Source organism: Erinaceus europaeus, chromosome 15 (assembly GCF_950295315.1).
Source record: "Erinaceus europaeus chromosome 15, mEriEur2.1, whole genome shotgun sequence".
NCBI lineage: Eukaryota > Metazoa > Chordata > Mammalia > Eulipotyphla > Erinaceidae > Erinaceus > Erinaceus europaeus.
In genome coordinates this window covers 12,718,651-12,746,586 of record NC_080176.1, presented here as the reverse complement: position 1 = coordinate 12,746,586, position 27,936 = coordinate 12,718,651, and the positions used below count along the sequence as shown (strand labels likewise).

The 27,936-nt window shown below is 39.8% G+C and overlaps 1 protein-coding gene across 6 annotated transcripts in view; it reads left to right on the top strand.

The window, feature by feature from the left end:
* Positions 1-520: 520 nt before the first annotated feature.
* The window catches only part of CCP110 (centriolar coiled-coil protein 110), a 32,577-nt gene continuing 5,161 nt past the window's right edge, over positions 521-27,936 (top strand). For 2 of the 6 annotated variants that reach the window (XR_009544971.1, XM_016185344.2), the window contains exons 1-13: positions 522-736; positions 3,555-3,712; positions 7,875-8,027; positions 10,916-11,044; positions 16,098-17,727; positions 19,483-19,613; positions 20,748-20,919; positions 21,485-21,624; positions 22,272-22,388; positions 23,404-23,505; positions 24,333-24,449; positions 26,595-26,668; positions 27,584-27,646. Coding sequence is in view for 5 of the 6 variants with exons in the window: in XM_016185344.2 (XP_016040830.1) it covers positions 7,890-8,027; positions 10,916-11,044; positions 16,098-17,727; positions 19,483-19,613; positions 20,748-20,919; positions 21,485-21,624; positions 22,272-22,388; positions 23,404-23,505; positions 24,333-24,449; positions 26,595-26,668; positions 27,584-27,646 (2,813 nt within the window). In the remaining variant the exon portion in view is untranslated. Of the gene's footprint in view, positions 737-3,554; positions 3,713-7,874; positions 8,028-10,915; positions 11,045-16,097; positions 17,728-19,482; positions 19,614-20,747; positions 20,920-21,484; positions 21,625-22,271; positions 22,389-23,403; positions 23,506-24,332; positions 24,450-26,594; positions 26,669-27,583; positions 27,647-27,936 lie in introns of those variants that run through there. The other 4 variants (XM_016185346.2, XM_016185345.2, XM_007516545.3 and 1 more) reach the window with 4 other exon arrangements.

The following is a 27,936-nucleotide window of genomic DNA, read 5'->3' as shown; positions in this document are numbered from 1 at the left end:
TTTTTCTTTCTCTCTCTCTTTCTTTTTCTCACTGAAAGAAAAAAAAAAAGCAAAGAAAAGCCATGATCTGTTTAGATAGTGAACGCTGGCAAATGATTCTGTACTTCTTCTGCTACCTTTTTTTCTTGGATGCACTTTCCTACTAATTGTCAAAAGCATCAGGGGTGTCTTAAGGATTACAGTTAACATCTAGGATTCAGCAGTTTGTTTATTTACGGAGAAAATATCACGGTGAATATATGTTTTCCAAAGATTAGATAGAAAGACGGCATTTGATTAAAAAGTAGCGACTTAAAGGAACACGTTCTGGGAGCTTCAGACCTGAAAAACGTTCCAAGTAAAGGACATTTTGACCGGCGCTAGCTTCCAGTGAAGACTACGTTTCCCACCATGCACCGCGCTCTAGACGTCCTTCATGCTCCTTCACTAAGGTCCGGGCGCCTAGTGCCTTGCGCAATGGATTTCGGGAATGGTAGTTTTCTGGAGTTGCAACAGATTCAACCGCCGTGGACGCAGCCACCGGAAGTCCTGGCCCTGAAAGGTGGAGTCGGGGCGGGGCGGGCGGCGGCCGTTGCCAGGATCCCGCGTTGCCGCCGGAGACCCGTAATATGGCGGGGAGGAGGAGGAGAAGGCGGCGGCGGACCGAGCTGTGCTCTGTCAGTACCCACTGAGCGTTTTGCTTCCTGACAAGGCCTGGCACAAGGGAAGAAAAGCCGACAGCGCCGTGGGAGAGCAGGTGTGTAAGCAGGTGGCTGGATCCTCAGCGGGTCTGGGCTGCGAAGCCATCCCGGGAGGCGGAATTGGCGCCGGAGGAGCTCAGGGCGGATTCTGCGCATCCCGGGCGGGATGGGGCCTCGAACCCCTGGAACAGCGCGGGGTCTGGGAAGGCAGATACCCGGGAACCAGCGGTCTCTTGCCCGGGAGGTGATGCTCGGAGGCGGGCACCCGGGATGGACGGAGCCTGGTGGGTGAGAGGAGCCGGGGGAGGTGGTGGGGCGAGGGCAGAGGCTTCCAGGTGGTGAAGTGACCGGGGCCCAGGCCTGGGCACCATCCCCTCCTGACTGAGCGGTTGGTGGGGGCGAAGGTTTCACCACCACTAACCACTGAGCCACCCACCCTCTTCCCCGGCCCCCGCCGCACACGGGAGAGGAAGGGGGAGCGTCTCCAAGGCGATGGCTGCCTGGCCTTTTTGCAAGTCCGGTTACCACAACCGAAGCCCTAGGAGCTCTGTTGACTCTGCTCTTGCCTCTCTCGGGAGCATTAGCTGGAGACTAATAATAAAGCGCTTTCTTTCTCTTTCCTTGACCGTCGCTGCTGCAGCTGCTGCTGGGTGGCTGCTTGTATCTGGCTGCAAGATTCCAGTCCCTCAATACTCACCCACCCCAATTTATGCAACTGGCAGACTAATCTAAAGTTTGTTGTTGTTGTTGTCTTTAACATTTATTTATTCCCTTTTGTTGCCCTAGTTGTAGTTGTTGTTGTTGTTGGATAGGACAGAGAGAAATGGAGAGAGGAGGGGAAGACAGAGAGGGGGAGAGAAAGACAGACACCTGCAGACCTGCTTCACCGCCTGTGAAGCGACTCCCCTGCAAGTGGGGAGCCGGGGGTTCGAACCGGGATCCTTTCGCCGGTTGTTGTGCTTTGCGCCACGTGCGCTTAACCCACTGCGCTACCGCCCGACTCCCTAATCTAGAGGTTTTTTTTTAAAAAATATTTATTTATATATCCCCTTTTGTTGCCCTTGTTTTTTTGTTGTAGTTATTGTTGTTGATATTGATGTTGTCGGCTAGGACAGAGAGAAATGGAGAGGAGGGGAAGACAGGGGAAGAGAAAGACAAGACACCTGCAGACCTACTTCACCACCTGTGAAGCGACTCCCCTGCAGGTGGGGAGCCGGGGGCTCGAACTAGGATCCTTATACACTTTGAGCCACCTGCAATGAATGTGCTGCACTACCGCCCGACTCCCTTAATCTACAGTTTAATTTTGACCCACTGGTAGAAAATACCCTGTTTTTTTTTTTTTTTGGGGGGTGGTGGTGGTGGTGGCGCACCTGGTTGAGCGCGCATGGGACAAATGCACCAGAACCCGGGTTCAAGCCCCCCCCCCCGCCCCCACCTACAGGGGGAAAGCTTCCCAAGGAATGAAGCAGCCATGCAAGTGCCTCTCTGTCTCTGTCTCTCTCCCTGTCCTCCTCTCCCCTCGGTTTCTCTCTGCCTTTACCTAAATAAATAAATGAAATATAATGCTGGAAACAGCGAAGTGAGGAAGCCAGTCACCTTCTCGTCTTTTTTTTTTTTTTTTTTTTTTTTTTTTTGAGGGCAGGGAGTTACATTTATTTTACTTTAATGGGTTACAGGCCGATTCCTACCAGATCTGCACCGCCTTCTCGTCTTTTTGAAGTTACATTTGAATCTTTCCTGCCCTGCAGAAGTTAGTAATTTAATAATAATAAAGTCGTTATCATCATCATCCTCTTCATAATAAAGACAGCTATTTGTTGAGGCTTTCAGCATGTCCCACAAAGTATTAATTGCCATAGATATATTGTTCACTTATTGTTGTAGCCTTGCCGTGGTTATTATTGTTGATATCTCGTTGTTGGACAAGACAGAGAGAAATGGAGAGAGGAGGGGACAGAGTGTGGGAGAGAGAGAGACGCCTGCAGACCTGCTTCACTGCCTGTATACTGCTCAGCTCTGGCTTATGGTGGTGCTGGGGACTGAACCTGAGACCTCAGAACCTCAGACATGAAAGTCTTTTGCAGAACCATTATGCAGTCTCTTCAGCCCTTGATCAGTTATATTTCTGATCTAGTGCTTGTTAAGAGCAAGAAGCAAGGCCACAAATCTATGGGGTTTGCAAAAAGGTTCATGTCATGAAGTGTCATATCTGGTGAGAAGACAAGGCAGGTCTGAACTTGATGCTGCTGACAATTTATTAATTCAAGTGGTCCAGTGATGCCTCATGGTAAAGTATGGGACAGTAGATTTGTGGTTGGAGTGGCCTAGTATTCCACATTCCCTTAAAAAATAAAAACCTGCTGACAAAGGTAATTCTGGTGTGAGAAAGTTCCCTCTTGCTTACTCACATGAAATACGAAAGCTTATTGTTGAATGGTTGATTCTGCGGCCTACAGGTACCAGTATCTCCGAGAACAGTGTCATCTAGGAAACTGCTGCTCTCTAAATTCCTTTCTTCCCTGCTGGCTTCTTTGTTATATAGCCCACCTTTTTTTAAAAAATTTTTTATATTTATTTATTTTCCCTTTTGCTGCCCTTGTTGTTTATCGTTGTTGTTATTGATGTCATTGTTGTTGGCTAGGACAGAGAAATGGAGAGAGGAGGGGAAGACAGAGAGGGAGAGAAAGAGACACCTGCAGACCTGCTTCACCACCTGTGAAGCGACTCCCCTGCAGGTGGGGAGTTGGGGACTCGAACCTGGATCCTTACTCTGGTCCTTGCGCTTTGCACCACCTGCGCTTAAAACTCGCTGCGCTCCACCCGACTCCCCCCCGTTTTTTTTAAGCTAATTACCCTAATTCATTTATTCAGTACTGTTGTCAAGTGCCTACTGCCTGGTGAGCTGTTCTGTGTAACAAGGAACTGCTGGTGAGCAAAACTGAGAAGGTACCTCTGCTTATGGAGTTTGCATTTTGGTGGAAGAAGACAAACAAAAACCAGGAAAATAAACGAGGCAATTTCAGACAGTGGTAAGTACTTTGGAAACTGAGAAACAGTGGGATCATGTGATTAACATAGGGTTAATTTAGATGGGCTAGTCAAGGGTGGGGCATCGAAACTGGGACCGAAGAATAAGAAGGGTCCAGCCACACTCCTGGATCATTTGGAAGTTTCCATAGTTACTATATTAGCATGTGTATTGTTTAGTGTAGTATCATATGCTGTAATAGTAAAGTGCTCCTGTATGTGTGGTAACATGTATGGTATACTGTCCAGGGGTGTGAATTTAACTTTCTGAAGGCTATACTTAAGACATCTGTATGTTGCTGGAAAAAAAAGACTGTTACTGTAAAAATCATTTTATTTCCTTGAATTTTCCACATCTTTATTTTTTAAAATATTTATTAATGGAGAGAGACAGAGAAGTTGAGGGGTGGAGACAGAGAGGGAAAGAGACAGATAACTGCAGCCCTGCTTCACCACTCATGAAGCTTTCCTCTATAGGGAGGGACCAGGGTCCTGATCCCCGGTCCTTGTGCACTTAACCAGGTGCACCACCACCAGGCCCCCCAGATCTTTAAAATAGAATTCTGTACTTGTCTGTCCCTGAGGATATTACAGTAATTGCTTGGGTAAACTATCTATGGTTCGGTTGCTATAATGCTGGATATTTCAGTTGTATTTTTTTTTTCTTTCTATTTTATTTGATAGGACAGGGAGAAATTGAGAGAGGTTAGAGAGAAGGAGAGAGAGGGAGAGAGAAAGATAGACACCTGAAGATGTGATTCACCAGTGTTGAAGCTTTCCCCTGTAGGGGGTTGGGAGCAGGGGTTTGAATCTGGGTCCTTGCACATGGTAGGTAGCATGTACACTTGACCGGGTGTGCCACTGCATGGCCTATATCAGTTGTATTTAAATTTTTTTTTAAAAATTTCTTTATTGGGGAATTAATGTTTTACATTCAACAGTAAATACAATAATTTGTACATGTTAAAAAATATTTTGAGGGTCAGGTTGGTGCACCAGGTAGAGTGCACACACATTGACATCCACAAGGACTTGAATGAATTCAAACCCTCCTCCCACCTCCTCTCTTCTGGGGAGACCTCGATGCAGCAGGTGTATCTTCTCTGTTTATCTCTCCCTTTTGATATCATCTCTCTCTGTATCACCATCTATTAGAAAGAAAAATGGCTTCTGGGACTGGTAGATTTATTGATAATCCAGTGATATATATATATGGAGAGAGAGAGAGAGAGAAAGGGGGGGCTGGAAGGTGGCACAGTGGGTAGAGGATCTGGTCCTGATTCCTTGGCTTCTTATATGCCAGCCAATGCGCTGGTTCTCTCTTTTGCTCTCATCTCTCTCTCTAATATATAAATATTATAAAAAATTGGGGGAGTTGGGCAGTAGCACAGCGGGTTAAGCGCAGGTGGTGCAAAGTGCAAGGACCGGTATAAGGATACTGGTTCAAGCCCCCTGCTCCCCATCTGTAGGGAGTCGCTTCACAAGCGGTGAAGCAGGTCTATCTTTTTCTTGCTCTCTCTGTCTTCCCCTCCTCTCTCCATTTCTCTGTCCTATCCAACAACAACATCAATAACAACAATAGTAATAACTACAATAATAAAACAACAAGGGCAACAAAAGGGAATAAATAAAATATTTAAAAAAATTTTTTTGAAGTTTTAACAGAAATGAAGTCATTTGAATTTTTCTTGCATTTTTGTTATTTCATATTTTGATTATTGGGTTGAAATCTAGACAAAAATTTGAAGCCATGCTAATTATACAGTATGGTCTTAATTTTTGCCATTTTTTATGAATAATAGCACTCACAGTGTAGAGAACTGCTTTGGAATTAAACTCTCATTGTGTATATAAATTGAATACAGAAATAGAATGATGATGGTAGGAATACATTTTGTTACTAATAAGACTACCTACTGGTCAAGATTATTTTTCATAATCTTTTAACATTTTGGATATACTTTTTCTTTAATCTTTCTGTAGTTGTACTATAGTTTGTTCTGACACTTAGGTGTAATGATTTTTTTTTAAAAAATTATATTTATTTTCCTTTTTGTTGCCCTTGTTTTTTATTATTGTTGTAGTTATTGTTGTTGTTATTGATGGTGTCGTTGGATAGGACAGAGAGAAATGGATAGAGGAGGGGAAGACAGAGGGGGAGAGAAAGATAGACACCTGCAGACCTGCTTCACCGCTTATGAAGCGACTCCCCTGCAGGTGGGGAGCCAGGGATTCAAACCGGGATCCTTAGTCAGTCCTCGAGCTTAGCACCACCTGCGCTTAACCCACTGCGCTACCGCCCGGCTCCCCTGGTGTAATGATTTTTAAATTTTTTAAAAAATTATCTTTATTTATTTATTGGATAGAGATAAGTAGAAATGGGAGAGGGAATGGGGTGATAGAGAGGGAGAGAAACAAAGAGACCTGCATCCCTGCTTCACCACTTGTAAAGCTTTCCCCCTACAGGTGGGGACCAGAGGATAGAACCTGGGTCCTTGCGCTTTGTAACATGTGAGCTCAACCAGGTGTGCCACCACCCAGCCCCCGTGGTGTAATGATTTTTTAATACCTTTCTTAAAAACTTTTTATTAGCAATTTAATAATGGCTTATAGCATTATAAGATTATAGGGTATAGTTCTACACTGCATCAAACCAACAATTTAAAATATCTTAAGCTTAAGATGGTGTCATATTCTATCTTACGTTATCTTTGTATGTCCTACTTCATGAATTTAATTTTTCTGCCCTCTCCTTTTTGATTCATGTTTTTTATTTGTTAGGTTTTCTTCACATTCCATACAGTTGTTGGTTATGATTTGATGATACCCTTTACTTTGTAGGTTTTTGTTTTCTCTTTTTTCACTTAAAGGAGACAATACTAAACACAATTCAGTAGTAACAGTTGGTCATGTACTTAATGATTTCTTGATAAATGAATATGATACCAAATCCTGATTACCTTGTGTTTTCATAGGCACAATCACAGTTTCCCAGAAACTTTAAATTTATTAGATTGATTGTTTTAAGTGGTTTGTTGATAGTTTTAATTGCCAACAATAAAATAAATTAATATGAGAGCCAGTCAGAGTGTGATGCATTTGGCCAGTGATAATGGAATCAAAATGTTTTTTTTTTATTATTCTTTTAAATGTTTATTTATTCCCTTTTGTTTTCCTTGTTTTATTGTTGTTGTTATTGATGTCTTTGTTGTTGGATAGGACAGAGAAATTGAGAGAGATGGTGAAGACAGAGGGTGAGAGAAAGACAGATACCTGCAGACCTGCTTCACCGCCTGTGACTGCCTGTGAAGTGACTTCCCTGCAGGTGGGGAACCAGGGGCTGGAACCAGGATCCTTACTCTGGTCCTTGCGCTTTGCACCACCTGCACTTAACCCGCTGTGCTACAGCCTGACTCCCAAAATGTTTTCTTACAATATACAAGTAACAGACTTTGAACTCTGTTAGAGTCTTAAAAATAAATCAACTTTTAAAACTTAGCTCTTTTTTTGTTATAGGACATTTTTATCTTTCATAATCTAGTTTTTCTGGCTGTGTAGATAAAGCCCTGCTAAGAAAATATAAAATATAGTTGTGCTTAGAATAAAAACTTAGTAAAGTGATAAAGAACTTTGTTTCTAAGATTGATTTACATGTAATTGTTTAGAAATAATATATAGGTGGTGAAGAGAGCGTAGTGATTATACAAAGAAACTTTCTTGCCTGAGGCTCCAAAGTCCCAGGTTTAATCCCTGGCACCATCAGACATAAGCCAGAGAGCAGTCATCTTGTAAAAGAAAGAAAAAAAAAGACAAAGAGAAATGTATAAAAATTAAGTGTGTAGGATCTTGAGGTGTTTGTTTGTTTCCAAAAAATTAATACCTGGTCATTCTGGGAAATCAATTCTAGGAATTGTGAATTCTAGGAATATTTCATTACTCTCCAGATAATTAAGATCTGTTTTTCTTTTCTTTTCTTTTTTTTTTTTTTTAATTTTTTTAACCAGAACACTGCTCAGCTCTGGCTTATGGTGTGCTGGGGATTGAACCTGGGACCTCAGAGCCTCAGGCTTGAAAGGCTTTTGCATAACCATTATGCTGTCTCCCCAGCCCCAAGATCTGTTTTTCTTAACACATTTAAAAGTGATACTTATTTCTCTCTTGTAGTGTGATTGTGGGAAGATGGAGGAATATGAGAAGTTCTGTGAGAAAAGTCTTGCCAGAATCCAAGAAGCATCACCCACAGAGAGCTTTCTACCTATCCAGTCTGAAAGCATCTCTCTTATTCATTTCCATGGAGTGGCTGTGCTTCCTCCACTGGTAAGTTTCCTTGATTTTAAATCATCCTTCTCTTGAAAAAAAATAGTTATAGCACATGGGACTTGCATGAAAGAAGCCTCAGACTGGATCCTAAACACTGAAGGAAGGAAAGAAAAAGATAGATGAAGGTAGTTCACAGAAAAGCAAAAGAAGTTTTTATCAACATTGAAAAGATGCCTAATCCTTGTTCACAAGTTAGCCGTTTTTACTGACTAGATTGGCAAAGATTTGATTGGCAGTTACCTCACAAACTTACACTGTGAGGGAAAAGCACTTAATGATGCACTTTTACTGAGAGAAATGAGAAATCTTTTGCTTTTATTTTTTAGTTTGGCAGTGCTTATCAGTATTGAAAAGTGTACATGAAAAGTACACTCAAGGACAGGGGCATAATGGTTATGCATAGAGCATAATGGTTATGCAAAGAAACTCTTATGCCTGAGGCTTCGAAGTCCCAGGTTCCATCCCCTGCATCACCATAAACCAGAGCTGCTCAGTGCTCTGTTAAAAACAAAAATAAACAATAAAACCCAAACACACAAAAGTGCACTCAACTAGGTGCACCACCACCTGATCCCTGCAATTCCATTTTTTGGAACTATTGATATCTTATAATCATGCCTGTCTATATCCTCAGAGAAATATGTAGAACATTATAGTAACATCATTTAAAATTTAAAAGATTGATGAGCATAGCAACTTAAATGTCCATCAGCAGTGCCCTAGCTTAATTGACTATGATCCATGTTATAAAGTTTCAAGCATGCTATTAAAATTTGGGTACAGGAGATCTAAATGTGCAGATGTGGGAGAACCTGTCCAGCCTCAGGAAACCACTGCACACAGCATGCTTTCAGAGGCAGCGTGAGTTGTGCTGGAAAACCCAGCTCTATATTCCGATCATCTCTCTGCCACTTCCCCTGTTGTGTTAACTTGCAAGCTCATTTCGGGAATTTAAAAAAGTGCATACTTATCTTACAAGTCTATTCTGAGGATTACATGGACTAATATATGCTAAGTGCTTGACTACTACCTGAATCATAGGTGATACTCAATATGTGTCAACTATTTGAATTTATAAATAAAAATGTTCCTTTTCTGGGAAAGGAGGAGAAGGCATAGGATGAGTGGGAAAGTGGGAAGATACATTTGTCATTGTATGTATGGCTTTTTTTTTTTTTTTTTTTTAACCAGAGCACTGCTCAACTCTGGTTTATGGTGGTGCAGGGGATTGAACCAGGAACTTTGGAGCCTCAGGCATGAGATGTATGCCTTTCAATACTGATTGAATTTTTAAAAAATACATGTGGCTTTATTTTAAATCATATAGTATTAGAAGAATGCATTAATTATTATTATTTTAATAACAGGAGTTAAAGGTTCTACATTTCTGGGGCCTGGGATATAGCATAGTGGTTAGACTTGCATGTCTGAGGCTCCAAGGTCCCAGATTCAATCTCCTGTGCCACCATAAGCCAGAGATGAGCAGGGCTCTGATGAAAATTACAAAACCTGTATTTAATTAACTTTATTTACTTACAACATAGAGACAGCCAGAAATTGAGAGAAGGGGGAAGATAGAGAGGGAGAGCGACAGAGAGACACCTGCAGCCCTGCTTCACCACTCATAAAGCTTTCCCCCAGCAGGTGGAGACCAGAGGCTTGAACCTGGGTCCTTGTGCAGTGTAATGTGCCCTCAACCAGTGTGCCAACACCCAGCCCCTCTGCCAACTTTTTGTAATGAAATTTTTAAATATATAGGAAAGTTGAAAGGGTAGTACAGTGGCCACCCATATATCTGCAATTTGGAGTCAGCAATTTTTAACGTTTATGTCATCTTTGCTTTACCATGTTTGTGACTTTATAAGTGTATGTGTATTCACACTTCCTTTGCTTTATTGCTGAGCCAACTGTTTTAAAATTGCAGCTGTGGACATGTTCTTCCCTAAATATTTTATTCTTCTATTTTTAAAAATTTTATTATTTATTTTCCCTTTTGTTGCCCTTGTTGTCTTTTTATTGTTGTTGTAGTTGTTATTATTGACGTCATCATTGTTAGATAGGACAGAGAGAAATGGAGAGAGGAGGGGAAGACAGAGAGGTGGAGAGAAAGATAGACACCTGCAGACCTGCTTCACTGCCTGTGAAGGGACTCCCTTGCAGGTGGGGAACCGGGGGCTGGAATGGGAACCTTCTGCGAGTCCTTGCGCTTTGCGCCACGTGCACTTAACTAACTCTCTGTGCTACCGACTGACTCCCTATTCTTCTATTTTAAACATCAAACTCTTCTATATTAAACCCTAATAACCACACATCTGAAGAAAATATCACTTCTAGTAGCATCTAAAATATTTCATATTCAAATTTCTCCATCTGTGCTCAATTTGAAAATAGTATTTACTTATTTTTTTAAAAAGATTTTATCTAGGGAGTCGGCGGTAGCACAGCCGGTTAAGTGCGCATGGCGCAAAGTGCAAGGACCAATGTAAGGATCCCAGTTCCCCACCTGCAGGAGGGTCGCTTCACAAGCGATGAAGTAGGTCTGTAGGTGTCTATATTTCTCTCCCCCTCTCTGTCTTCCTCTCCTCTCTCTATTTCTCTCTGTCCTGGCCAACAACGACATCAATAACAACAATAAAAAAATAAAAACAAGGGCAACAAAAGGGAAAATAAATAAAAGATTTTATATCTATTAATGATCTATATATAGAGAGAACTAGAGCATCACTCTGGCACGTAGTGTGTTGTGGATTGAACTTGGTTCAGATTTCCTTTACTACAGATAGTTCATTTTACCTGTTGTATATATTTTAATTCTACTGATTCAGTGCTTCTTAACTTTGTGATTATTTTGTATTTATGAGGAATAATTATATGATGTTTTACAGCTTGACACTGAAAAAAGAAAGGAAATGCAGCAAGAAAAGCAGAAAGCACTTGATGTAGAAGCAAGAAAGCAGGTTAATAGGAAGAAAGCTTTACTGACTCGTGTCCAGGAAATTCTTGAAAATGTTCAGGTGTGTAATTTAAACTTTTTAAAAAATATATTTGATTTATTAATAAGAAAGGAGAAGAGAAAAAGAGTAAAAAATCAGACATCACTCTGGTACATGTGCTACCGGGAATTGAACTCAGGACCTCTTGCTTGAGAGTCCAGTGCTTTATCTGTTGCTCCACCTCCTAGATCACTGTAATTTAAAATCTTTCAGGCTATAATTAAGAAATTATTAAAAAAAAAAATTATTTGGTGGGGGGTTGGGCGGTATCGCAGCGGGTTGGGCACACAAGGCACAAAGCGCAAGGACTGGCATAAGGATCCTGGTTCGAGCCCCTGGCCCCCCACCTGCTGGGGGTGGTCCCTTCATAGGCAGTGAAGCAGGTCTGCAGATGACTGTCTTTCTCTCTCTCCCCCTCTCTGTCTCCCCTCCTCTTTCCATTTCTCTCTGTCCTACCCAGCCACAACAATAGCAATGACAGCAGTAATAATAATGACAAAAACAAGGGCAACAAAATGGGAAAAATGGCCTCCAGGAGCAGTGGATTGGTAGTGCAGGCACCGAGCCCCAGCAATAACCCTGGAGGCAAAAAAAAAAAAAATTATTTGGTGATCACCAGAGGGCATAGAGGGTGGGAGGGCTAAGTAAAACAGGTAGTGCTGGATAGATACTAGACGTTGAGTGGTCATTGAAGAATAGAGGGGATGAGCAAATCAGGTGAAGGGGGCCTGTTATATGGTGGTGATGATCACGAGGTAAGCATTGACCATACTTTTTTTATTAATATATTTGCACTTACTAGTGGATTACCAATATATGTGACCATTACATTTGAGAAGCATCATAGTTTGCTGTTTTATTTTAGTTACTCCAAAGAAGATGCACTTGTTTGTTTGTGATGTCCAGTACTTGAATCAGAGGGTATTTAGACAATGGAGCAATACACTGGGTATAATTGTTTATTGTTCTTGGCTTCTGATTCTCAAAACATTGAATTCTCAGTAACAAAGTGATAGGATTGACCATTTTGATTTATCCCTGAACTAATCGGAATATGCAGTGATCTTATTCTCATTCTCTACTAAAGAAAGCAATTGCTTCTCACTTATTTCTTGGCGAAAATTTTGCTCATAGCACATAAATGCAATTTATACTAGATGAATAGAATTATTTAGGTGCATCTTAGATCTAAATTCAAACCATTTAGACAAGCTCATATATTATGCAGTTTAACTTAAGTTAGCTTATACAGTTTATTTTACGATCAGACTCATGAAGAGATAGTGCGTTCGATTGAACAAATGATTTCTGTATCCAACAATACTTTGCTGTTATTTAATTAATTTATTTATTTAAAAAATCTCAAGAGTTTGCAATCTGTGTCATAGTAGATGGCACATGTACAGTGAGTTCCAGGATATCTTCCAAGAAATTGCTTCCTTATCTTTGTGGGTAGTAAATATCAATTTATTTATTTATTATTTTTATTGCCACCAGGGTTGTCACTGGGGCTTGGTGCTTGCTTGACAAATCTGCTATCTTTTTTTTTTTTTTTTTTTATGTAGAATAGAGAGAAATTGAAAGGGACAGGAAGATAGGGAGAAAGAGAATGAGATGCCTCATTCGGGGGGCAGTAGCGCACTGTGTTAAGTACACATAGTATGAAGTGCAAGGATATGGTTCGAGCTCCCGGTTCCCCAGCTTCAGGAGGTCACTTTACAAGCAGTGAAGCAGGTCTGCAGGTGTCTGTCCAACAAAAAATGGAAAAAATGGCCACCAGGAGCAGTGGATTCGTAGTGAAGACATCAAGCCCCAGTGATAACCCTGGAAGTGGGGGGGGGGTGTTATCTCAAACACTTGCTTCACTGCTCTCAAAGCTTCCTCCCTGCATGTGGGGACTGAAGGTTTGAATCCAGTGCTTGTACATGGTGATATGTGCACTGAACTGAGGCTCTACTGCTCAGCCGAGTAGATTTCAGTTTGAAGATTATAATCATTACCCATGTTGACCTTAAAATACAGTGTTTATTCAACACTAGGAATGGGTTGTTTAGATAAACCTGCTAATGTTCATGTCCAGTAGAGAAGCAGTTAGAGAAGCCAGACCTTTCACCTTCTTCACCTCATAAAGAACTTTGGTCCATACTCCCAGGGGATAAATGGTAGGGGAAGATGACCAGAGGCCTCTGAACTCCAATTCCATCAGGACCCAGAGAGAAAAGAGTAAAAAAAATAAAATAAAGTAGGACACTCAGAAATAGTAGGTGTGACTTAGAAAGAGAAGGTAGGACCATGGGGGGGGGAGGAAACATATAAATATAGATAATTAATAGAGGTAATAGTCAACTGTCTGTGATCTTGAGAGAATTAACGCAGTTTCCAATGGAGGTAATGGGAAATCAGAACTCTGGTGGTGGGAAAGGTGTGGAATTATATCCCTTTTATCTCATAATTTTGTAAATATTAAATCACTAATAAAGTTAAGAAAATGGGTTGTTTACTCACTAGATAGTTTCCATTACTGAAGCACATATGACATTTCATATTTGGTCTGTTGAGGGAATATATCAGCTATAAGACTAGTTTTGATTTTGAAAACATCTGTTTGAAAGAAAATATACAGTGTTGAACTGTAGAGTTATGAACTAATTATGCAGATAGATATTTTACATGCTACAGATAAATTTCTAAGATGTTTTACCTATAAAACCTACAATTTATAATAGATGTATTATTGCCATTTAACCCATCTAACCAAAGGCTCATTTTATTGGTGTATAATAAAACGTAGCTATTTGAATTTCACAAATATGAAGTATGAGATATTTTAAGAAACAATCTCTTACTTAAACCAATTAGTGTGTTAATGGATAGTGAACATACATCCCTTTTATTTTGGTCCTAAAGTTGTGACTAAGTACACTTTGTTATATTGTTTATTGCATAGTGCCTGGAAACCATTTCATGTCTTGGGATTTGTAAGGTAAAACAGGAGTATAGACAAGGAAAAAAAACAACCTAAAATATTAATGTTTCAGGTTATATGTTCATATGATTTCTACAGTTTAACATACGTGAAAGCATCCTTGCTTGCTTTTTATTCTCTTTCAGATTGAAACTAAAAATTTTACTTTTGTTTTTTCTTCTGTTGGATCTTTTGTATATATAGTTCTTTTCTTTTTAAAGTGTTCTTTTTTGTTACATTTATTTATTTATTGGCAGAGATAGCCAGAAATAGAGAGGGAAGGGAGTGATAGGGAGAGAAACAGAAATTCGACACCTACAACCCTGCTTCACCACTTGTGAAGCTTTCCCCATGCTGGTGGGTGTATATATAGTTTAATTGTTTCTACTTATTTTGCTGGTTCTAAAATTCATTAAGAGGTTGCTGTTTCAATAATTCTAATCAGTTGAATTGAAATTTTCTCTAGTGAACAAGGTATTTTATTTTATTTTAATTCACTTTCTTTTTTATATTTATTTATTCCCTTTTATTGCTCTTGTTGTTTTATAGTTGTAGTTATTATTGTTGTTATTGATGTCATTGTTGTTGAATAGGACAGAGAGAAATGGAGAGAGGAGGGGTTACAGGGGTGGGGGGAGAGAAAGATAGACACCTGCAGACCTGCTTCACTACCTGTGAAGCGACTCCCCTGCAGGTGGGGAGCTGGGGGCTTGAACCGAGGTCCTTATGACGGTCCTTGTGCTTTGCCACCTGCACTTAACCCGCTGCGCTACCACCTGCCTCCCTAAACCCATCTCCCAAGGTTTTTTATTTTTAAGTACTTTAAGACACATGCTTGAGCTATCATTTACTACAAATTACTTGATTTTATAGAGGAATTTTAGTTAAAATTATAAAGTGACTATGTAGGAAACAGGAATCTTATTACTGAATTTGTTTCCTTGAAATTATCCTGGGAAAGACAAGTCTTTGTTAGGGAATCATTTATGAATGATATTTAATTGCTTGCTCAGTATTTCATGTTTTATTATTTTTAAATAATGGCTCTTGGCCAGGGAGATAATAATAGTTATGCAAAGAGATTTTCATTCCTGAGGCTCCAAGGTCCCAGTTTCATTCCCCCACACCACTGTAAGCCAGAGCTGATCAGTGCTCCGATTAAAAAAAAGAAAAGCTCTCCTTGGAGAAATAGTTGGTTAATAAAAAGAAAAAACTTAAGGAAAATGTATCCTTTCCAAGATTAAATTACACAGGAATAAATGAATGTGTATATATATGACTTAAACCTGCTCATATACATTTCTTTATTTGTATCTGATTAGATAATTCTATTTTAATTATTGATGGGATGGACAATACATACTTTTTTAAAAAAGATATTTATTCTCTTATGTTGCCCTTGTTTTATTGTTGTTGTTGTTGGATAGGACAGAGAGAAATGGAGAGAGGAGGGAGAAGACAGAGAGGGGAGAGAAAGACACCTGCAGACCTGCTTCACCGCCTATGAAGCGACGCCCCTGTAGGTGGGGAGCCAGGGACTCGAACCGGGATCCTTATGCCTGTCCTTGCACTTTGTGCCACGTGTGCTTAACCCACTGCGCTACTGCCCGACTCCCTTTTTTTTTTTTTTTTTTTTTTTTTTTTTAGTAAATTGAGTTCTATGATGTAGTGCGCCATAGAAAAAGGTCATTTGTGTTTCAGTATTTGAAGCACAAATCTCTGAATTGTCAGTTTGTTTTATTTTAGAAAATAGTAAAACTTAAGACTTGTGCAGAGGCTGGGCAGTGACAGACCTGGTTAAGCAAATACATTACCGTGCACAGGATCAGGGCTCCCCATCTGCAGGGGGAAGCTTCCTGATCAGTGAGGCAGTGCTCCAGTGCTCCAGGTCTGAAATTGTTTTTCCTCTCTTTATCCCCTCCCCTCTCAATTTCTCTGTCCTATTAAATAAAAAAATAAATTAGTTAATTAAAAGGAAAAAGTGGCTACTGGGAACGGTGGGTTCTTTGTGCAGACGTTGAACCCCAGCAATAGTCCTGATGGCAGTAAAATAAAATAATAAAGACTTGTGCTGTAAGGAAATACTGATTTTTATATTTCCTTTTCCAGGTTCGAAAAGCTCCTAACACCAGTGATTTTGATCACTGGGAAACTGATACAGTTTACTCTAATTCAGAAGTCAGAGACTTGGATGTTCCTGTTACATCTCCAAATAGCTTGCCAAGCCCTATTGAACATTTTCCTTTAGCAAAGTTTGAAAAGATAACTAGAATTTTGCCACTGACAAATGGAGACCAATGTAAATCTAATGGGATAGCTATAGCTAGGGACTCGGAATTTAATTCTCTGAAACAATGTGCTAGTTCCAATATCAGCCACACAGAAAATGAAGCTGCTCCAAAGACCTCCACAGCAACACTTCAGGAGACTCTTATTTCTGATGGTCTCCTTCCAACAAATGAGGAACAGAATTTATCACTTTTGGAAGTCACTCCAGATCCCTATGTAATAAGCCTTCAGAACCTGATGAAAAAGTCAAAGGAATTTATAGAAAAACAATCTAGGCACAGTCTGAGGAGCACAAAGAGGAGTATTAATGAGAGTCTCTCAGACAAAGAAAATGATGTTAAAGTGACCGATTGTGTAAAGGAGAAGACCCCCTTGATGGACAAACACTGTGGTTCAGTTATTCCAGACAAACCAAGCCTTAATAAATCCAATGTTCTTCTCCAGGGTACTTCCACTCAGGCAAGTAGCACGAATGATGTGTCAGTTTTGGGTAGCTTTTCTAAAATGGACATACCTGTACAAACTGGCCACCCCAATGTTGTAGATCCTGATTCTGATTTCAAAGCCATTCCTACTTTTGCTACTGAAAATAATGTTTTCAAAAGTCTTACTGGTCCATATGCCAAATTACCTAGTCCCGAGCCAAGCCTGAGTCCTAAAATTCATCGAAGGCGTTCTAGGCCATCATCAGCATGTCACATACTTATAAATAACCCAATAAATGCCTGTGAATTAAGTCCTAGAGGGAAAGTACAGGCAGTGGCCTCAGTTGTTCAAAATACTGATGAAAAAGCAAATGTCTCTGAAACTGTGCCAAAACCACCCATTGACTTAACAGGAGCTTGTTCAAACAAGGTTTATGTTAGCAAAAACACATCAGAAGTTGTTGATGAAATGGTGTTAGGTAAATCAAATCTGGCCTGTCAGCCTTCAGGAAATCTGTCAGAAAATAGTCATGGACTTGATATTATGGAAGATCAGTTAGCATCTGATGAGAGAGGCCCACACAGAATGGGCAGCACGGGTACTGCAGTGCCAAGATTGCAAGAGCCTTATGCCACTAGTCAGTGTACAGCAAGTCAAAATTTGGGGACTGTCAGTGGACGCAAGTCAGCCACTGTGTTAGAGAAAAGCTGCAATTTACAAATGGAACTGAATAAGTCTTACGATGTAAAGAACCCCTCGCCTTTACTAATGCAAAACCAGAATACCAGTCAACAGATGGACACCTCTACACACTCCTGTGGACATGAACAATTTTTGGATAACAGTTTTGAGAAAGTTAAACGGAGACTTGATTTAGATATTGACAGTTTGCAAAAAGAAAACAGCCCTTATGTCATAACAGCTGGGATAGTTGAACAGGAAAGACAACTTTTGCCAGAAAAAAGATACCCTAAGGGATCTGTCTACATTAACAAGAATAAAATGTTAGAAAATAGTTTCAAAGGTAAAGAAACTTGGAAATATTTAACATTTTTTTTCTTTAATTTTAAACCGTTTGCCAGATAGGCAGATGTTAACTTTATTATTTGTAGTTGATGTTTTGTAAAATATATAATTTCTGTTCTTCAACATTCTTTGTTTCACTTACCTTACTAGAGAATATAACGGGTGGGGTACACAGGTGGTGGTGGCATACCTCGTTAAGCAACACATCACAGTATTCAAGAACTCAGGTTCAAGCCCCTGGGCCCCACCTGCAGGGGCAAAGCTTGACAAGTAGTGAAGCAGGGCTGCAAGTGTCTCTGTCTCTTTCCCTCTTTCCCCACCTCTGTTTCTCTCTGTCCCTATTTAATAACAAAAATATTTTTAAAAAAGATATAACGAGGGACAGTTTATTACCATTTTATGGGCTTCTAAAATTGGTCTTATGAAGCTTTTGCACTTGGTGTCATACAGAATGTTACTGAGTGGAAGAAGAGCTCTTGCATGAAAGTCATACTTTTGAGAGTTGGGCGGTAGCTCAGTGGGTTAAGCGCAGGTGGCACGAAGCACAAGGACCGGCGTAAGGATCCTGGTTCAAGCCCCCAGCTCCCCACCTGCAGGGGAGTCGCTTCACAGGCGGTGAAGCAGGTCTGCAGGTGTCTTTCTCTCCCCCTCTCTGTCTTCTCCTCCTCTCTCCATTTCTCTGTCCTATCCAACAACAATATCAATAACAACAACAATAATAACTACAACAACAAAAAAACAAGGGCAACAAAAGGAAAAATAAATAAATAAATATAAAAATAAAAAAGTTATACTTTTAATCCAGTGTATTATTATCAGGTCTTACTTTTGGACTATAGTTTCTAGTTTTTTCTTTAATATCAGTTCTTTCATTTGGATCTTTGTATGGATAACTTCAGTAAGTACTTGAACATGAGCTCTAGGACTTGGACCAACAAATAGCTCCCCTGAGTGGGTGTTTGTTATGTGTGGGTCACAGTTTTGAGCCTAACCGCCACTGCACTGAGTGAAGTGACAATACTGTGGTGTCTCCTGCTTTCCTTCTGACTGTATCACTTTCTATCTGAAAAAAAGGCTGCCTAGAGTGGTGAAGCCCTGGCAACAACAACAAAAATCAGACAAATTATCACAAATAAGGCTCTGTCAGTGATGTTTCAATAATGGCACTTAAAAAATGTATACTAATAGAGGAGACAGATTTTCAAGCCTGAGGTTTCAGGTTCAATCCATGGTAACATCATAAGCCAGAGTTACTCTGGTGCCTGTCTCTGTCTCTCATTAAAATAAGTAAAATATGTACCAACAACTATATTTACTGTTTTTATTAGTCCCTCAATAAAAACACATTTAAAAAGTAAAATAAAACTATTTAAACAAAAACTTATGATAGCATAGGAGAGAGCAAGAACCCGAGCACTGTTCTGGTATATGGGATGCTGGGGACTGAATTTGGGACTTGGGGCTTCATGCTTGAGAGTTGAGTGCTTTATCCACTGTACCACAATACTACTTGTGTGGTAACAATGCTCCCTTCCTTCTTTCCTTTCTCCTTTCATTCTCTCCTTTCTTCCTTCCTTTCTTTTCCCTCTCTCTTCTCCTTCTTGATAGAGAAATTGAGAAAGAAGGGAGAGATAGAGAGGGAGAGCATTATTTATATTGATGGTATAGGACATCAGTGAATTTCCTTCCTCCCCCCCCTCCCCCACCCCATCAGTGAATTTTCTAAATTTAAGGGAATGTGTTTTGTTTTCAGAAGGTGAGGAGATATTAAAAAGCAAACTGCTAGCTTTTGAAGAAATGCGGAAAAGATTAGAAGAACAGCATGCCCAGCAATTATCACTACTCATCGCTGAGCAGGAAAAAGAACAGGAAAGACTGCAAAAGGTGAGGAATTAAAATGTTAGGGGAGGGAGTCAGTAGTGCAGCAGGCTAAGCGCAGGTGGTGCAAAGCGCATAAGGATCCTGGTTTGAACCCTGGCTCCCCACCTGCAGGGGAGTCACTTCACAGGCGGTGAAGCAGGTCTGCAGGTGTCTATCTTTCCCCCTCTGTCTCCCCTCCTCTCTCCATTTCTCTCTGTCCTATCCAACAACAACGACATTAATAATAACTACAATTATAAACTACAACAATGAAACAAGGGCAACAAAAAGGGAATAAATAAATTAAAAAATAAATCACTATTTAAAAAAATGCTAGGGGAATAAAGCTGGTAAGTGGAATTTATCTGGGGTCATTATGAATTGTGACTATGCATAGGATACTTGTAATCTGAGGGGGTCACTGATTTGATAAGTGGTTAGTTTTTATATTCATAATTTATTGGGTGCCAGGAGGTAGCTCATCCAGGTGAACATGCACTTTGCCATTCCAGAGAACCCAGGTTCAAGCCTCTGGCCACTGCATGGGGGAAGCTTCATGGGTGGTGGAGCAGGATTTTGGTGTCTCTTCTCTGTCTTTCTCTATTTTAAGAAATGAAAAGAAAGAAAAAAGACTGGCAGGACTGGTAGAATCATGCAGGCACAAAGCCCAGTGATAATCATGATGGCAAAGTTAAAAATACTAGATTGTTGAATCCTTGATTTAAAATGGTTGATACTTTAACTTACATTATACATTCTGGAAGACTCTTATCAAGCATAAAACATTTATTTCAAGGTTATTATAATAGACCACATTCGTGAGTACTTTGTTCATCTTGAGAAAAGAAAAAACTTTGAAATTATTTATTGATAATTATATATGCTTTTTTAAAAAACTTATTTATGTTTGTGTATTTGTAGGGAGGTTTTATTTATATATTTCTTTTACCAGAGTATTTCTCAATTCTGGTTTATGGTGGTATGGGGGATTCAACCTGGCAGCCTCAGGTTGAATTGAGTTATTTCTATAACCATTATGTTATTCCCCAACCCTAGGAGGTTTTATTTATTTATTGTCCCTTTTTAAAAGCTGATATCCTTTTTTAGGAAGCAAAGTTAGTTAAAAGATCTAGCTTGTTATAAACTATTCATCTGTAGGAAATAGAAGAACAGGAGAAAATGCTAAAAGAGAAGGAGATGATTACAGCAGAAACTTCTGAACTGGACAAGGCAGTGGACTTGGAATGGAGAAAAATAAGTGACTCTGGTTTGCTAGAAACAATGCTGTCTCAGTTGGACTCACTCCATACTTCCAGTGCAAACAGTTCTGGTAAATATTTGAAAATCCTTTTCTGTTTGAAAAATACTATAGTAAGATATTTATCTGGTACTCTTTAGAGTTGTAGTTGCTTTCTTTGAGTAATTCCAGGTCTAACTCACCGCTGTTTGCCAACTGCTTAGTAACTCGTGAAAAATGAAGTGATAGCAGATTAATGATGGCCCCTGAGCAGGTGTTCACGAGAAACGCCACCTTTGCAAGGGAAATATTAGGAAACTTGACTCCAAGCCCAGTCTTTGTTCATTCATGCAGCAGGTGATAAGCTTCAAGAAAAACACAGCTTGCTCTCTCCCTGGTGAGCTTCAATTACATCTAATTCTCTGGACACAATAGGAGGAGCTTATCTTCACATCCTCAGTTATCCTGAGATGCCGTTTGTGTTGAAAGATCCATCTGGTGCCTAACTAATAAAGTCCATAAATATTTTAAGTTTCAATGTGGATCAGTTTTAGAGGCAATTGTTGTTTTTAGTACATGCCTAAGAGCATATGTTTGAATTTTCTGCATATTCTGATTCTGTACCATCAGGTATAATGCTATCTATATTTTTCTCCAGCATTCACAAACTCTGCCCTACAACATAGCTTTGGTTCTGCAAATGAAGCACCATTCTACCTCTGGGGGTCCTCAACTAGTGGCTTGACCAAACACTCAGTAACACGGCCTCTTGGAAGAGCCAAAATGAAATGGTGTCAGGTGGGCAAACTTAATGGTGTTTCTATGTCTGTATATATGTCCGTTCATATTTTTTTTATTTTTTTAAAAGATTTTACTTATTTATTAATGAGAAACATAAGAGAAGAGAGAAATAACCAGACATCACTCTGGTACATGAGCTGCCGGGAATTGAACTCAGGACCTCATGCTTGAGAGTCTGATGCTTTATCCACTGTGCCACCTCCCGGACCACATTTTTTATTTTTTAAAGGGCTGCATTTTTAGCTTGTATAAATCAGCATCATTATTTTAGCCATATATCAAAATGTTCAGCTTTTACTAGAGATGACACTAGATAAATACATCAAGGAATTCAGTTCATTATAATTAAGAAAAATAATGTTCAGACTGGGAGATTACTCACTTATTAAAGTGCTCGCTTTATCACGTGGGAGACTCTGGGTTTGAGCCCTGGCATCACATGGCATCACCATGGACAGCACCAAGAGAAATTCTACCATAGCAGAACTTTATTGTCTCTCTGCTCTCTGTCTTTGTATATCGCTCTTAAAAAAAAAAAGTTTCTCTATGTATGTGTGTCTCTGCATCTCTCTCAAAACTGAAATTAAAAAAAAAAAATCAAGCATAATGCTCAACTTCTTAAAATATGTGTCTCTTTCTTCTAGGTTGTGAGTTCAGAAGTCCAAGCAAAATTTAACAAAATAACTGCAGTGGCAAAGGGATTTCTTACTCGAAGACTTATGCAGACAGATAAACTAAAGCAACTCCGGCAAACTGTAAAAGTAAGTAGATTGTTAGAGGTCATTTGTACTGTACTTTTATCTTAATTTCTCAGCCTTGAGGCAGCTAAATTGACAAATTGGTTCAGATCTTGGGAAAATCAGATTTGTTCTTTTATTTTTACTTATTTATTTTTTGCCATCAGGGTTATTTCTGGGGCTTGGTGCACTATTCCCTGTGGCCATTATTATTATTATTTTCCTTTTTTATTTTTTCTTCCTGGTAGAGACAGAGAAAAATAGAGAAGGCAGGGGTGGGGGAAGATTTGCAACATTGCTACACTGCTCATGAAGCTTCTTCCCCTCCTACAGGTGGGGACCAGGGGCTTGAACCCAGGTCCTTGCATATGGTAATGTGTGTGCCCTATCAGGTACACTACTCTCTCTAAACTTGTGGGGTAATATAAGCAACTATTTTATTTATATTATTGTTATTATTATTATTGTAGTTATTCTTGTTATCATTGTCGTCATTGTTGGATAGGACAGAGAGAAATGGAGAGAGGAGGGGAAAAGAAAGACAGACACCTGCAGACGTGCTTCACCGCCTGTGAAGGGACTCCCTGCAGGTGGGGAGCCGGGGCTCGAACCGGGATCTTTATGCCGGCTCTTGTGCTTTGTGTTACTTGCGCTTAACCTGCTGCACTACCGCCCGACTCCCATTATTATTATTTTTACCAGAGTATTGCTCAGCTCTGGAATATTGTGGTGTGAGGGATTGAACATGGGACCTCAGAGCCTCAAGGATGAGTCTGTTTGCATACCATTGTGCTATCTCCCATGCCCAATATAAGAAGTTTTAAAAGTTTGATCATTAATCTTACTCAGATAATTTTTAAAAAATATGTAAATTATGTATTTATTTATTTTTGTCTCATTTTAATGAGAGTGCTGGTTAGATAAGTAATAATTTGTGTTGATAATTTTGGATTAACTGAGAAAAAGAACAAACAGAGACAAACTTCAATGATTATGAATCAGCCTAGAAAAATGGTTTTTGAAGGAGCCTTTCTTTCAGGATACAATGGAGTTCATAAGAAATTTTCAGTCAGAAGCTCCACTGAAGAGAGGAGTTGTGTCGGTGCAAGATGCATCTCTTCAGGAAAGAGTGTTAGCTCAGGTAAGGGCACGTAGTCCAAGAAATGGAGATGTTTTTTTCCTCTGCACTTAAATGCTGAAAATAGATTTCAGTGAAAACTTTTAACCCTTTTCTCTAAATAAAAATAAGGGACTGGGGAGATAGCTCACCTGGGAAGGTGCCTGCTTTGCCATGTATGAGACCCAGGGTTGAGCCCCTGGTACTTCACACGGGAGTAGTACAGCACTGGAGGACACATCAGTGCTGTGGTATTCCTCCCTCTCTTTCTTTTATAAAAGCATTAATGGGGCTGGGTGGTGGCGCACCTAGTTGAGCGCACATGTTACAATGCGCAAGGGCCCCAGTTCGAGTCTCTCCGGTCCCCACCTGCAGGGGGAACGCTTTGCGAGTGATGAAGCAGTGCTGCAGGTATCTCTCTGCTTCTCTTCCTCTCTGTCCCCCACTTTCCTCTCGACTTCTGGCTGTCCCTATCCAATAAATCAATTAAGATAATAAATTTTAAAAAATTATTTCTTATATAAAAAAATAAAAAAGCATTAATATGAGAGAGAAAACCAGAACATCACTCTGTCACATGTGATGCTAGGGATCAAACTTGGGACCACATGCTCTTAAGTCCCATGATCTCATCACTGGGCCACTTCTCTCTCTCACTCTCATTCTCTCCCTCTCTCCCTCTCTCTCTCTCTTTCTCCCCCATCTCTCTCTCTGCTCCCCCTCTTTATATATATTGTTTGCCCATAGCTATGAAGCCCAGGTGATGACAAAAACAAAGTGTACATAGTGTTACTACTGAATACTAACCTCACCTTCTGAACAGGTATAATATTTTCTTCTTTTAAACCTAGTTGCGAGCTGCCCTTTATGGTATTCATGACATATTCTTTGTAATGGATGCAGCTGAAAGAATGTCTATTCTACATCATGATCGAGAAGTTCGCAAAGAGAAAATGCTCAGGCAAATGGTATGTTGTGCTAAATGGTTTTTAAATGACTAAAATGAAAAAAGGAAGACTTTTTTTTTTGTCTTCTCTATACACAAAAGGCTTCTAATGCCAGGTGTGTGGGTTTTTTTCCCCATTCTGATCAATTCTGCTATACTAGCTGGGTGTCAAGCTTCTAACCTTGCTTATTCTGTCTGATGATAAGTAGCTCTACCCAGGAGCTGCCCCAAAGCTGCCTCCTTAGAACAAAAGGTACTTCTATGATCTATGAAATCCTAAGGGACTTAAAAGAATTCTGTATCAGCAACTGAAACCAAAGACCAAATATTGGAACAATGATGCTCAACTATCCTTTCACTTGGGAGGTTACAAGGATTTTAGGAGTATATTCTTTATCAGTAACTGGGGTCAGAGGCCATAAAGTAGTAGGAACTAGGGTCAGAGACTTATGTGTGTGTGTTCATACACTTTTAATATCTTCCTTATAATTCTCAAGGACAGGCAATTTTGGGGACAGTGACACACTTGACAGAGTGTACATGTTACAGTGCCCACAAATTCCAGTGTGCAAGGATTTGGGTTCAAGTCCCAAGTTCCCACTTGTGTGGGAAGCTTCAGGCGTGGTGAAGCAGTGCTGCAGGCATCTTTATCTCATCTTTTTTTTTTTTTTTTGCCTCCAGGGTTATTGCTGGGGCTCAGTGCCTGCACCAGGAATCCACTGCTCGTGGAGGCCATTTTCCCCCTTTTGTTGCCCTTGTTGTTGTAGCCTCGTTGTAGTTATTATTGTTATTGTTGATGCTATTCCTTGTTGGATAGGACAGAGAGAAATGGAGAGAGAAGGGGAAGACAGGGGGAAGAGAAAGAGACACCTGCAGACCTGCTTCACTGCCGGTGAAGCAACTCCCCTTCAGATGGGGAGCCGGGGGCTCGAACTGGGATCCTTAAGCAGGTCCTTGCACTTTGCACATGCGTTTAACCTGCTGCGCTACTGCCCGATCCCTTTATCTCGTCTTTATATGTAGTGCAAAAATCAATTTCTATCAAAAATAAAATTCCAGTATTATCAGCAAAACATTTACATCATAGATAGATCTTAATAGAAATTGGTGAAAACATTCCATACTCTTTTATAATTAGATTTTGGAGTTAATGCTTAGAATGTTGCTTGGATGGCTTACTAAAAACTGTCAGCAGGCTGAGGAGACAGCATAATGATTATGCAAAGAGACTCATGCCTGAGGCTCCAAAGGTCCAGATTCAATCCATAAACCATAGCTGAGTAGTGCTTTGACAAAAACCCAAACAAAACAAACAAACAAACAAAAACTATCAGCTTTTTCTGGTTGAATTCCTTTTTTAAAGAATTTATTTATTTATTTATTTATTCATTGATTTATTCATGAGAGAGAGGAGGAGAGAAAGAACCAGACATCACTCTGGTACATGCTGGGGACCGAACTTGGGATCTCATGGTTGAGAATCCAATGCTTTATCCACTGCGCCACCTCCCAGACCACTCTGGTTGAATTTCTTTCTTTCTTTCTTTCTTTTTTTAAAAACATTTTTAAAAATTATTTTTAATTAATCTTTTTTAATATTTGTTTATTCCCTTTTTGTTGTCCTTGTTTTATTGTTGTAGTTATTGTTGTTGTCATTGTTGGATAGGACAGAGAGAAATGGAGAGAGGAGGGGAAGACAGAGAGTGGGAGAGAAAGATAGACACCTACAGACTTGCTTCACCACCTGTGAAGCGACTTCCCTGCAGGTGGGGAGCTGGGGCTCGAACCAGGATCCTTACATTGGTCCTTGTGCTTTGGGCCACCTGCGCTTAACCCGCTGCGCTACAGCCCGACTCCCTCTGGTTGAATTTCTATGATGTAAACTTTGGAGGAAATCAGAGTTAGAAAACAGACTCAAGGTTAATTTGAAATATATCAGAGTGTGAGAAGTCTCTGGTTTGAACAGTGACTTTTACTAAATATATATATATATTATTTTGTTGGGGAAAATATTTTTATTTTTTAAAAAATTGCTTAAATTATAAAGACTAAATTAATTTTTGGTATGCTTAGTGAGAGAATCCATTCATGCAATTTGCGATCACTCTGCTGTAATTCAGTGGAAACACCAGGACCACAAGAACTTAGTTGTTTTTGTATTTCACAGGATAAGATGAAAAGTCCACGAGTGGCTCTTTCTGCTGCAACACAGAAATCTCTTGATAGGAAGAAGTATATGAAGTAAGTTTTTTTGTATGTCATGTTAGATTAATTTATTATCAAACCAATTATTATTAGTCATCTTTTGGCATGTTTGTATATTCAAATTAAAAATAACAATTTTTCTGTAGCTGAGCTGATAGACATCCTTTTTTTATCTTTTCTACCTTTGACCCACTTCACTTGCTTCTCCCTTTTTTATATAGTATTTGATTAAAATCAGGTGAATTCTAAGCATCTTTAGATATATGTATTAAGTACTAAGCTTGTCAGTGTTCACCTTGTATAATTGATAGACAACCTTAAATCCTTATATTTATTTCTCCTATATATGTGTGTATGTGTGTTATATATATATATTCTAATACCCCAAAGACCCCTAGATATGTAGTGCAAAAATCAATCCTAATTTTTTGGGGGGAGGTGTGTGGGGGCTGCTCTTAGGGATTAAACCCAGTACCTCATACATGCAAAGCATGTGCTATACCACTGAGATACTTCCCTAGGCCCCCAAATTCTTGCTGGAAGATGCCTTTTAATATGCTTAGTCTGTCCAGGTCTTCTAGTAGTAGATCTTTTAAAAGATGATTTGTCAAGTTAAGTGCAGGTGGCACAAAGCACAAGGACTGGCGTAAGGATCCCGGTTCGAGCCCTGGCTCCTTACCTGCAGGGGAGTCGCTTCACAGGTGGTGAGGCAGGTCTGCAGGTGTCTTTCTCTCCCCCTCTCTGTCTTCCCCTCCTCTCTCCATTTCTCTGTCCTATCCAACAACAATGACAGCAATAATAACTACAACAATAAAACAAGGGCAACAAAAGGGAATAAATAAAATATTTTTTAAAAAGATGATTTGTTCCTGTCATCTTTTAGTACTTTTGAAAGGATGTTTTCCCCTCTTTCTAAATACATTGTATGTCCTTATTTTTGTATTGTGTTAGAGCTGCTGAAATGGGAATGCCAAATAAGAAATTTCTGGTTAAACAAAATCCTTCTGAAACAAGGTGAGAAAAATCACTTAACCTCAGGTTGTGTGGTTTATCTTCTCCCTACCCCCAATTTATTAGGCAGTTAGTGGTTTATAGAACAATCATCTACACATGGGCTTCATTTTACAGCTCCGCATGATGGTTATTTTTAAAGAATAGAGAATTTTATAAATCCCAAGCCTACTTTTGTTGGTGTTCTTTCTACCAGTAAAGTATTTATTCCCTGTGGAACTGGAGGATCATAGAGTCAGGATTCATATTAACACCTGGTCATAAGTCAAGTCACATGTCACAACAGGTGTTCC